The sequence below is a fragment of the Vicugna pacos genome, chromosome 9 (genome assembly GCF_048564905.1).
Source record: "Vicugna pacos chromosome 9, VicPac4, whole genome shotgun sequence".
Lineage (NCBI taxonomy): Eukaryota > Metazoa > Chordata > Mammalia > Artiodactyla > Camelidae > Vicugna > Vicugna pacos.
Window position 1 is genome coordinate 76,584,179 of NC_132995.1, and position 13,020 is coordinate 76,597,198.

The 13,020-nt window shown below is 37.6% G+C and overlaps 1 protein-coding gene across 18 annotated transcripts in view; it reads left to right on the forward strand.

Moving 5' to 3' along the window:
• Positions 1-11,725, forward strand: part of ZNF644 (zinc finger protein 644) — a 98,904-nt gene extending 87,179 nt beyond the window's left edge. For 16 of the 18 annotated variants that reach the window (XM_072968255.1, XM_072968245.1, XM_072968258.1 and 13 more), the window contains 2 exons: positions 9,179-9,281; positions 10,032-11,725. In XM_072968255.1, coding sequence (XP_072824356.1) covers positions 9,179-9,281; positions 10,032-10,224 — 296 coding nt within the window. In that variant the 3' untranslated portion in view covers positions 10,225-11,725. The remainder of the gene's footprint in view (positions 1-9,178; positions 9,282-10,031) is intronic. The other 2 variants (XM_072968256.1, XM_072968257.1) reach the window with 1 other exon arrangement.
• Positions 11,726-13,020: the final 1,295 nt, after the last annotated feature.

The following is a 13,020-nucleotide window of genomic DNA, read 5'->3' on the forward strand; positions in this document are numbered from 1 at the left end:
TGCTGGGGGTTCAAGCTGTTGGCTTAGCCCAGGCCCCAGTTTGAGGGGAGCTGGGAATTAAGTTGGGTTTCTTTTTCCCCGCTGCCTTTGCTGTCTGTCTCATTGTCAAGTAGAGCCTCGAAAGAAAGAGAAAAAGGATCATGCTGATATGTTTCTTGTCATTATGTTTAAAATGAGAGAGAAAAATAAAGCAGTAGTCCAAGGGGATTTCCACGCAGTCAAGGTTTAGTTACTAACAGCTGTGCCAGGCTGTGCTATCCCAGAGGCCGCGAAAGCCCGCATGCAGCTGCGCGGGCCTAGTCGTGGTGACCAGGTGGGTAAGCACAGGTGTGCTGTCACAGGAAGCTTGCGAGCTTGCCGCTGGCCCTGAAAGTGCAGGAAGGGATGAAGTGGGACATTTCAGCTGCAGACCAACATGGTGTGGCACAAAAGGAACAGAATCTGGAGTTTACGAAGGGTTGGGAGAACCAGTTACAGTTGTCTGGGGAGATGATAATGTCAGAAAAGCGGAGTTGATGTTTCAGATGCTTGCTAAGAAGTTTAAGAAGTCACTGAAGAATTTTTTAAGGATAAAGAAATGACATGTTCAGACTTGTATTTTAAACAGCTATTCCTGATACACTGCAAGATGGGCTTCTGTAGTTTCTCAGTCTCTGTGGTGCTGTTATTTTTGTTGTTGTTCATATGGTGCTGTTCTTCATTAAGAGTATGTATCTGTATTTATCTGGATGGTAATGAATTGTTCAAGTTGAGTAAATTTTCTAGGTAATGGAAAACTAGTGTCAAAGTTGATTTTTATCCTAAACATTTTGATGGTAGTGTTTCTAAATGTTATTCTTATTTTTGCCTTGTGAAACAGTAGATTGAATAGAATCTAATCATTTGAGTATTTAGAGTCACCCTCATGGATGCTAATTGTTTAATCATGCCAGCAAAAACTGGGCTGTTTGCCCACAATACTGATTGGCTGATTTATTCACTAACTTAACAAGCATTTTTTTCAGCTTATAGGTGGTTTATGCATTATGCTAAGTACTATGGAGATAAATTGGATCTTACAATATTGTAAAAGCACACAGATGCATAACTGTAATACAGAACCAATTTTAAGTGCTGAGTTGTAAGTGTATGTGAAGAACTGTGCGAGTTTAGAGGAAGAGAAAGGTACCTTCAGCCAGACCAGAACCCAGCAAGGCTTTTGGAAGTAGCATCTGATTTGGACCTTGAAAGATAGTTAATTGAAATGGAAATGGGGATCAGGGTGGGGAAGGAGCACACCTGTAGGAGGGAGCACCTTGGGACTATGTGGGAAGTTTATTGACAGTACTAGGAGACAGTCTGTTTCTGTTTTGTAAATAAGTTCATTTGTCTTTTTTTTAGATTCCACATATAAGTGATATCAAGTCATATTTTTCTTTCTCTTTCTGGCTTACTTAGTATGACAGTCTCTAGGTCCATCCATGTTGCTGCAAATGGTATTATTTTTTTTAGCCGAGTAGTATTCCATTGTATAAATATACTACAACTTCTTTATCCAGTCATCTGTTGATGGAAGAAACAGACTCACAAACAGAAAGCAAACGTATGGTTACCAGTGGGGGAAGGGGTGGGGGAAGGGATAAATGGGGAGTTCAAGATTTGGAGAGACTAACTACTATATATAAAATAGATAAACAAGTTTATACTGTATAGCACAGGGAACTATATTCAATATTCTCTAGTAAGTTACCTACAATGAAAAAGAATATGAAAAGGAATATATATATTATATGTATGACTGAACTGTTATGCTGTGCACCAGCAATTGACACAGCATTGTAAACTGACTGCACTTCAGTGATAAAAACACTGCTACTAAAGTACTAGGAGACTGGAGGTAAGGGGCTAGAGTTAGGCAGTGGACGTAGAATGCTGGAGTGCTGACCCATGATGCTAGAATTAATTTGTAGTGAGGAGACAGTGAAATTTTTAAGAATTTGAGTAAAGCTTTTAAAACTGCCTTTTAAATTGAAGTTAAAGGATTTGGTGGAGAGGTGCAGAAATCATAGTCATGTTAGGAGTCCGGAAGCAGGACAGTGACAACAGGAATGCAAAGTAGGGATAACATACGTGCACGTAACACTGGGAGTAACGTGAGCAGAACTTGGCAGGTTAATTGGAGGTAGAACAAGAGAAAGAGGTGGAGGTGGCTCAAGGTTTTAACCTTGTTACTGGGAGGATGGTTGTACCAGCACAGTTCATGACTCTGCTGCCATGGTGTCCGGTGAGAGAAGAGCAGGCCCGTCCCTCCTCTGGATGTCACCCGTCTAGCGGCACGTGATCGCCCGGCGGGGCACCACTCGCAGCAGGCGACCGCGCCCCTCAGGCAGGCAGCACGCTGTTAGGAGCGCAGAGCCGCAAAGTTTCATGCTGTTGTAGGGTAAAGTGCTTCCATGACATAGCGCCTGCTTTTGCTGGCGACTGGTTATGAAAGTTAGGAATTCTCTTTGGTTGATCTTTTTTGACCAATATCTTGTTTTTCATGAACATGTTAACTAGTCTCCTAGCATTCCTGTTAGTTCTGTTACTTACTAATTTTGCGTTCTGCTTGTTTTGCTTTTTTTTAACAATTAACTTAACCTGGATTTTTATATATTTGGATTTTTTTTAACTTGTCTAATATCTTTATATTCTCAACCGTAGTGTTGCATTTGCTATGATTTCTTTTCTAACATGAATCTCTTGAATGCTGTCTATAATCTGGATTAAGATTTAGTAAATTTTGTGATAACAAGGTCTGTTACTGGCCAGGCCTAAACTGTAGGTAATCTGCTTTAAGTGAGTTTATGGAAATACTAAAATAGTACACAGATTTTTCTCTTGTGGAGGTCGGGGCAAGAGAATGGCTTGTTGTTTCCAGCACCCTCCTCACTTAGGTAAGAAGTGGAAAAGTAGGACTTAATTGTCTCTTTATTGTGTCTAGCGGAATAAGGTTAATTCTTGTTATCCCATGTTTAACATACATGTTTAATTGTGGCCTTAGCTGGAAGTTAGCTAAACCAGAAACAATGTGTTTGATTATAGCTCGGATTTTGTTTGGAATATACAAAGCACTTCAAAATTGTAAAAAGCTGAATCAGATCTACTGGGATCATGGGTTTGTGACATTTATAATTATTGTGAGCCCTGTCTGATTTAAATTGAACATGATTATGTTACAGATAACTGAACAAATTCTAAAGTTGTTTTCTTAAAATTTTGTACAGGAACAATCATTTAGTTAATCCCACGAAATGTGAAATGATAATTTGGAATACACTTTTAGAGGGCAGGGAATGTGATTGTACTCAGGTGATTCTAAACAAAAGTTGTTTAGAGCAGATTTGCCATTCTGTACTGTAATGTTTGTTCCAATTTGAAGACTTTGTCTTACAAAAGTGGTTGATAGTAAGTGCCTCCTGTGCTTGCTAAGTAAAGCAGCCCACAAGTCCAGCCTGCCTCGAGAACTTGTAAATGTTTCTCTTGCCTGTTACACAGACAGTGGAGCACTTGCTGTCCCGGTAGTTCTTACCTGAATAGCAATGGCTGGTAGTGGGGCGCCGGGAGCTTTTAGCTTCTGGCAAGCTAGAAAAGCTAGTCGCTTCAGCTTCTCTGTTTATAAAGATGTGCAGTAAAGTTTCATGTTTATGTTTCGCTTTCCCTTCACATTAAAAATACTTGCTCAGAGTATTCTTTTCCTAATCATCCCCTGAGCTTTGAAAAAGCAGAGGCCTCCGGAGTAGGCCCAGATTTAGATAAAAAGCTGCCTTTGCTTTAACTCTTTCGTGAACCAAGCTGCCCGTCTCCTCAAGACTAACATTGTTAAGCCATAAACTTCATCCTTAAAGCAAAAGAAATCTGCTTTTCAGATGTTTTGTATTTCGTCCTCTTCCAGGTAAAATGTTAAATCATACAATATCTAATTAACTTTGCCATGATTGCTCTGTGGTTCTGGGTTAGTTTTATCTTTAGTTATTGAGAATGGAAACTCTAAAAACGGATGAAAGTAACATAGGGCACTAAAAAATCCAATTTTAGAGTGAAAGTATCAAGGGAAAATGATGGTGAAAACATACTTCTAGGTTGCTGATCGTGCGTGTGTTCAGTTCCTGTTGGAAGGGTAACATTGCTTTCGTAACAATAAACTACTTAAGCTGCTCTATCTGTGCAGCTGGGGAGTGGTGACTGGCTTGGTTATGCAGTGCGGAGAGTTGGTGCTGGGAGTCAGGACCTCCTTTCCATTTTTAATGGGCTGTAGAGAGAGGGATTTAACAAATTTTCTCTTAATAGCTTTTTTAAAAATGGGCTAAGAGGTCAAGAGGGGGAACTGAGGGCAGCCTTTCTCGTTTAGGGTAGTTGTTACTCAGGACCAGAACTGGCTGCATAATTTACAGGGTCCAGTGCAAAATGAGAACATAGTGCCTTGTATTCAAAAATTAAGAACTTCAAGACTGCGGCAGCAGCACATCAAACCAAGTGTGGGACGCTGTGCAGCCACGCAGGTCACACACCCTGAGGTTGGCCTTGTAGGCACTTTTTGCAAAGAGAAAAGTGTACACTGAAGGAAAAAGAATTTAGCTTCTCAACAATGGTTTCCCCTACCCCACATCGCTGGTTTATACAAGCTAACATGTTTCTCTTCACCCTCTTAGTTGGAGTTAAGGAAAAGAAAATGCTATTTGCACAGTCTTTTGTATGCTTGGGGCTTACGAACCTTGGAGGATTAATGGTAGACATCTAGAATTGTGTCTGTCCATCTCACACTCGTGTGCCCCTTGGCACACAGGCGCCCTCTCCCCACCGCGCCACTGCCGTTATGCAATAGCCCTCGTCGCCGTCTTGTGAAGGCTGGTGGGAACGGGGACTCGCCTGTTGGTGGCGTTTTTATTCCTGCTTCTTTCCTGAATGAGCCGACAGCTACTGTTGCCACCTGCCTCGTGCCGGCCGGCTGGATGCAGGAGGGGTGTTCTTGCCTCTAGCAGGGCTGTACCGCGCCTCTTACCGCGGATGTACACAGCCTGGCCAGTATGCCTAGAGGTGCCAACAGCTAGGAGCAGAGCAGAGGAGACGGGGCTTTGGGCTAAGTGGGCAGGGAAGGATGGTTGCAAATGACAGTATTTCGGTGGTGACTGTTTTCAGTTGTGATGCTAGTCCCCCTTCTTTTAACCACAGAGGCTTCAGATGTTTTTCAGAAATAAATCTTCATTCTTTGAGGTCACGTGTGTAGTGAATTCAAAAGAAAATGAAATTCATTGGAACAAATGTTGTATATAGTGGGCAGAAAAGTAGATGTGGCAAAAGGAGTTATTTAATAATGTCAGAGCCCAAAGTAAATTATTTCTCTTCTGTGTGGAAGACTTAATAATGTCTCAGAAAACAGACTTGAATTTGAGTCTGTTGTGTTACGTGTTGATTTGCTTTTCTCTGACCCAGTTTACTTCTTCAGTCACATAACGGCATTGCTGTCTTCACTGCCCTTGTTCTTGCTGCGTTCTGCAGCCTGGCAGTGTGGTGTTCTTTCTGAAGGCTCATAGGTCTATTGTGTGTCTCTCTCATTCCTACTTGATCAAAACATCTGTTTTACTAAAGGTATATTCAAAAAAAAATTTATATGACCTTACAGCTCAATTCAGTTTGTTCTTCTTATGAATAAGAACCTGCTATCAGGAGCAGTTTGGACCCTTTGTAAATCAGATACGACGGAGTTTTGTGTGTGTGTGTGTGTGTGTTTTTAACAGTCTTCTGGTTAAAATTGATCACTTTAAACATACTCTGCCACCCTAAGTAGGAACCTTAGGAAGGTAGGAGTAACTGAGCTTATTCCTTTCCAAAGAAGCAGTTATACTCAAGAAGAAAATTAAGAATTTCTTAAACTAATCTAGTATTTTTTTAATAAATTTCAAATATAGAAACAATGTTAGATTGAAAATACTTTGGAAGGGAAAAAAGGTGGGTGTGTGTTTTGTTTTCTGACAGTAATATATAAATAAGTGCAAATAAAATCCTATTATAAATAAAGGCTTTGTATAAGGTTATCTATTTGGCAGATTATTCATATAAACAACTAACCTTGGGCTATTTATCACAAATACTGATGAGTTCCATTATACTAAAACTGACTGTTAGTGATGTTGTTTTTAATACTCTGATGATTTCTGGTACAGTCCACAACAAAACTGCTTTTCCTTTTAGATATAGTCTGTTAAATGAGAACATCTGTACAGTAGACATATTTGTACATCTTTTTCATTTAGTAGAACATTTTGTGTAAATCATCTTTTTCATGTAGATTACCATATAGATATCCCCTTTGTGTGCATATTAATAATATGTTAAACGTTCTTTTTTTTTTTATAGATTTTTCTAAAATGTTTGGGCAGTATTGTGGGGGTGGTGGTTGGATGTTGATGTTAGAAAAACTATTCCTGCATTCATATTTTACTTTCTCAAGTAACAAGTGACATTTCAGGGGATAAGAAATTTTAAAGTGATAATGGAGATACTAAGACACCGAGGTGTTTAGGTGTGATTACCAGAGGCCCCTGAGTTTTAGTGTCTTTACTTAATGGACAGGTTTCCGAGGAGAACCGTACATGTGGTTCTCTAAACTTACTTGGAACTCTGGGTCCTGCAGATTCTCAGTCACCTGCTGACAGAGTTGTCCTACTTTCCAATGTCCTAATACCTTCAAAGACCAATTACTACAAGAACTACGGCATTCTCATTTAAAATTTAGACCCGATCATCCATCCGCATAACAGCCTAAACCTGAGTTTCTGGTTTGTATACTATCAAAAGTCAGAAAAATTCTTTTTTCCCTCTGTTAAGGTCAAAAACATTCTACACCAAGTAAACATTTCCAGCTCCATTTTTAAAGTATCACAGCATCCAGATGTAACTAAATAAACGCTTTGTAACTCATAAAACATTCTTTTGCTTACTTGCCCATCACCCTCTGCCCTTCTCCCTCAGTTGGCTTTGCATACCTAACATTAGCATTCTGAACAAATTTTTAAAGGATTGTTGTAATGTATTTTATTTGCATCCTACAGTAATTTATTTACGTTTTAAAAGGAATTTGAATATAGTGTGGCAATTTTGACAACAAGCAAGCTTATCAAAGTAAGATTCTACCTGTAGTCTCATGATATATCAAATGGTTGCTCAGCTCCAGTAACAGAGCCAGGGACTGTGTGTGGTTTACAGACAGGGAAAGAGAAGAAACGGACGTCTAGTAGCACTTAGGCCTTTGAGTTCCCAGAGTTCTTTACTCTACTGTGTGAGTTGCTTTAAAATTCACTCAAATTCAAAGTGCTCACCAGAGCAACCAGGAAAACGAAGGTGCTCATTACAGAGTACATGTACCTCATTCTTCCTACTGGTTGTAAGAGCCTAGTTCCTACACGTAAGTTAGACTGGCAAGTGGAGAATTTAAGTGTGACTGCTAGCAACATACTCATCTAAACAAATAATGCGGAAGTGTTCTGCAGGAGCTGTAGTGTGTCGTACGTGGTGGTGGAATGAATTTCCACTCACATCCTGTGTAAATGTCAAAGGTTACATTGCTGGGTTTTTCTTTATTTTTCACTCCAGAAGGATTTGTTAAGTTCCTACTATGTGCCAGGCTCTTAAGTGAAATAACTAGTGAGAACTTTGTAAGATTTTTCTATTCCAGATTTTGATTGTTTAGCTTTGAAATAGCCATTCTTTAATACTTGACTTCCTGTTGTTCTTAACTTACTAGATTCTTCTTCTGAGGATAAGCTTGAGAAAGACTTTGAGACCGAGATTTTAGTTTTGAAGAGACACGTAACAGGAAGCAAAAAACAGTGGCTTGAATGAGATTTAGGCTTCTCGTGGTTTTTAATTTTCTATATGACATTTCTGTTAGCTTTGCCACTTGACTATTGTAAGGAACTATGTTTACTGGTTTTTTAATAGTAGCATCTATTCTTTTGGAATCTGGACTTTGAACAACTCATTTCACACAATCATTGAATAGTCAGTTCCTACTCTCTCTTACCTAGAATTTTCCCAGGGGATTTCTGTGACAGGTTAACAGAAGAAAAGCCATTTGGATAACTCTTCTGTTACATTTGTTTCCCTCCCCCTTGGAACTCTAGAGAGAAATTCTTACCATCTCTTCCTGCTAATTGACCAGCAGCACCCTGGAGTACTGTCATCCCTTTGTCCAAAGGAATGGTGTAGTTGTATTCAAAGGACAAAATGTTATGTCCTGTCTATTCCTACCTATAAATTTTTTTTCTTTATTAAATCAGATTTTTTGTAATAAGTGATTGAAGGGAAAAGTCAAGTAACAGAAAAATTTGAAGAACAGTTAGCATTACAATTTTGATCAAACATAAAAATATTTTTCCCCCTTTTAATCATGTTTTTAAAATAAACTATAGGGGAAAATGTAAAATGAAAAAAGTAAAGAATAGTTAGCATTTAAATTCTGGTCCATTTATAAACCTGTCTGAGATAATCTGGATTTATACTTGTTTTCTAGTAAAATAGAACATAAACTTGTATATGCACTACAGGTTGAGTTAAAAAATGAAAGTTGAGCTTTCTTTGCTCTTTCAAGTGTAGGGCCACATAATTTTAAGAACTATTTATTGTTACAGAGTTCAGAGTGAATTGCTATAAAGTTGATTCTTTATTGAACTTTTTATTACTTTGTTGATGTTCCTTTACTGAATTTTCAAAGCATGTAAGATCTGATTAATGGAGTAGTAATCAAATGCAAACTTAATGATCTTACATTAAGGTTATAGTTTTCCTGGAAATAAGGAAGATTTAACCATTTGTTAAAATATTGTATATATGATCATAAGAGAAAAGATTACCGTTGCTGTAGTAATTGACCAATTTAGTAATTTCAAGTTACTCAGTTACGCTTTCTCAGCTCTAGTTTGGTACCGTGTAGCAGTATATGAAAAAGCAGTAGAAGAAGAGCATATGCTGACAATGTTACTGCTCTTAGAGGACCAGCTGCGAGTTAGTGCATGCTTCAGAGACTGCAAATGGATGCAGACTTTTTCTAACTTGATGTGGATGGTGTGAACCTCTCTAGAAATATACATGTGTATGTGTATCTTAAATATACGTAAGAATATGTAAAGGAAATATTAAGTCTTTTTCTCCCCTTTTTCAGCCTTAGATTGTAAGCAGAAGAAATCAAGGTCAAGATCCGGAAGCAAGAAGAAAATGCTGTCATTACCTCATGGTGCTGACGAGGTTTACATTCTCCGATGCAGGTACGTGCCGATATTGCTAAATCTGCTCAGTTTCTTCGTATTTTGCTTTGAGACATACTAGCTGTTCTATTTGGGATTTTTAACTTGTGGCAGAAGGTGCACTCTCAGCAATCAAGTTATAAACAAATTCTTGGAGAAGGGCTTAAAATCGTACATGGTTCATAATATGCTGTACGTCAGCAACTAATAAGTCAAATTTTTATATTAGCTAGGTGCCTCTATGATACTGTGATTTATAAAAATGTCTTTTTTGTTGTTTTATTTATATGCTTTGTTTGGTTTAATTTGGTGTTTTTTTTTAACCGTCTTGAGTTCCTGCGTATCGGGAACATGTTTTCTCCCCACTGATAGTTCTGAGCAGAGCTGTGCAGACCCCCTCGCACCTCCTCCTGCGCTCACCCTCATGCGCGGGAAGGAGTTCTGAGCAGGAGAGGGGTCTTAACAAAAAGAATAGTGCATTTTGGAATTAAAGTTGTTTTATGTATATTAAGATGCATAGGTATTAAGACCTTTTAATTAATTTTAACCTAATAATAATGTTCCCATCTCTGCAGATGTTACTGGAGGTATTATGAATTGGCAGTTTTGATATTGTATTAAATGATTTTGATTTTATAGGTATTTAGAAACTCGCCAAGTACTGTCTCCAATACAAAGTTGACTCCTTAGGCTTATGGATTTTATGTGAGTTGAGTTTAAAATAAAGGGAATTGGTCATGTTAAGAGAACTGTTATCAACTTCTTCTATAGGTTTTGTGGCCTAGTCTTTCGTGGACCATTGTCTGTTCAGGAAGACTGGATTAAGCACTTACAACGACACATTGTAAACGCTAATCTTCCACGGACTGGAGCTGGCATGGTGGAGGTCACGTCACTACTCAAAAAGCCTGCCTCCATTACAGAAACTTCATTTTCTCTTCTAATGGCAGAAGCAGCTTCATAGAACAAGGAAACCTTTTAAATAGCAAATTTGAATTGGATGTAAATTTGAAATTCTTTGTCTTTTTTTTTAAAGCCACGTTAAATTATCCGTTTATAAATACTAAAGCAGGAAAACGGGGAAAAGTGAATCACAGTGACATCGGAGCAAACTGAGTACTTCAAACAGTAAGTAGTCTATATATTTTATATAGGGTGGAAGATACGTTTTTAAGGTTTACTAAGTTTCGTCAGTTAACTATTCACTCAACGCAAGATCAGTACGTGTAAGCGGTCATTGATAAACTGTTGCACATGGATACTTAAGGACAAATTTATTGGAAAATTATGTTTTCTGCAGTGTTACCAGAATCAAGGTTCTGTTTATTCCCCACAAGACTTGCAGTGAAAAATAAGATATTATATTTTGTTTGTATATATTTAGTGTTTTGTATAATACCAGGAACCGCTAACTAAATTTACTCAACTTAGGGCATTAAATATCATGTACTTCATAGTTTGAGACTGTTCACTCAGATAGGGCAGAGTACTATTCTATCTAGATGTGTAAGTGTTTTTTTAAAATCACATGGAATGGTTTTTTTTATACTAAAAAGTGGAGGGAGATTTGTTTAAACAAGTATTTCTAAAAGAAATATGTACATAGTCCTGGAAATTATTTGTGGTAAGGAAATACTCTTTGCTCCAGTTGCATTTCTCAGACGATAAAGTGGTGCATCCATGCTACCTCCTACTTTGTCAGCAAAGATGCTGTTTACCCTTTACATTTTTGTATCATAATAGATTTAAAAAACCTAATGTTCTTTATTGCAAGACATCCTTTTGTTAACAGATTTGTTTCTTTTTAATGTTTTACCTGAAATCTGACATGCTTACAGGACAGGTTTGCCGCTTCCTTTATTTAACATTGTAGAAATGTAATTAATAAACAGTGCTCACTACACAGTTTAGCATAGGCTTCCTCATTTATATTCTCTTCCAAATTTGATCAGTTAGCAGAATTTAATCCACCAATTGAAATATTTCTACATATGATGAGAATGTTTACAATTTAAATTTTAGAACTTGTTTTGGATGTGATTATATGTACGAAAATCGTGTAACACTATGCTCATGCTAAGAACGACATAATGGAATTACTGAAATAAATGTGCTGTGAGGAATGGAAAATATGGTGCAGATGTCTTGGTCATGATAAATTGTGATTCTTCTTTTAAACTTTCCAGAAACAAATGAGTTATTTTAATCTGAAATCAGATTCCTTTACAAATAACAGTTTTTGTATGCAAGCACCATTTTATTTTATTTCATGTAGTATGGCTAATACTATAGTTGAAACAAGGATATGCATTGATACTTTTCTTCGTATGTAAATAAAGTTAAAGCAGTTAAAATAAGGAGTATTTTGGTAGAGCATATACATACCTCACTGCCAGTGAAATTGCTTTCCGATGGTCTATCTCCTTGCCAGAAAAATCTCTAAATAAAAAAGGACTTAAAGAAAATGACAATGTCTGTAGTGTGGAGCATTTTTTATTTTTATCACTGGTGGAAACAGTCCACCTGAGGTTGTGTTTCATTTGATTTGTGTTGTTTACACTTAGCAGGTTACTTTATTCACACACCTTGTTCGTGAAATTAGGAAATTGGACCAAGAATATCCTGATCCCTGGGGTACTAGGCGAGGGAGAGGCACTTGCGAGTTAGTTTCATTTTTCCAAAGGCCGAACAGAACTGTGTATTTCTCTGTAAGGAGAAGTCTAACTAAAACATCCAGTTTCTTTACTTTTTGACTGAAAATGTACCAAGTGTGTGTATACTAGTAGTCTCTTACTGAGCAAGTTTTGTTGATACAGTCTCTACACAAATAGAGTATTTGTTTTAAATTGGAAGTCATACTACTGCATAGCAGGCTGAGTCCAGAAATTAAAATAACTAAATACAGCATTTCTGGCGGGAGGACCAGCGATCTCAGATGCTCTGTGCACTTCCTTCACTCTTTGCCTTCAGTAAGCCGGCTGCCACGTCGTGGGAGCGCAAGCGGGCGGGGCGTTCGAGCACAGGCCTCACACACACGCCGAGGTGACACTTCTTACCTTAGAAACAGTATTTCTCTTTCTAGATATAAAAAGAATGAAATCATCAAAGTGCAGTAATTCAAGTTAGAGACAGTAGGCTAGAGGAATTCCTGAAAAGTAAATTGAACAGAGAACATTTTTCATAATAAAGATATTTGAGTTGCAAAATTTTTTAAATTCTTCCGGGGAGCGAAGTTTGTCTTTTATTTAGCAACTAGAAAGTTCATGATATATTTTCTTTTGGCTTCCACTGGAAGAAAATTATAAGATATTTTTATATGATTAGATTTTCATGTCAAAACATAGGCTAATTCAGTATTGTTGCTTTTTCTTTTTTTAAAATCTTGTTAAAAGTATTGATTTATTTAATAGTATCAAGACAAAAAAGTTAACTTCTCCAAAAGTAGTATTTTCCACTGTGCTTCTTTAGAACTTAGTAGAACCATGGCATAGCTAATATCTCTGTTTTGGATTTCACATACTTAATTATGGGTTAGGAAAGTGATAGTTTTCCAGTACTAACTTAATTAGACAAACTTTTTAAAAGGACATACATATAACCTCTCAGGGACTGTACAGTTAAAACATACTGGTCCAGCATGGGGAGGTAGAGTTCAGTGGTAGAGCATGTGCTTAGCATGCATGAGGTCCTGGGTTCCATCACCAGTACTTGCATTAAAATAATTTAACAAATAAAAACCTAATCCGACCCCCCCCCAAAA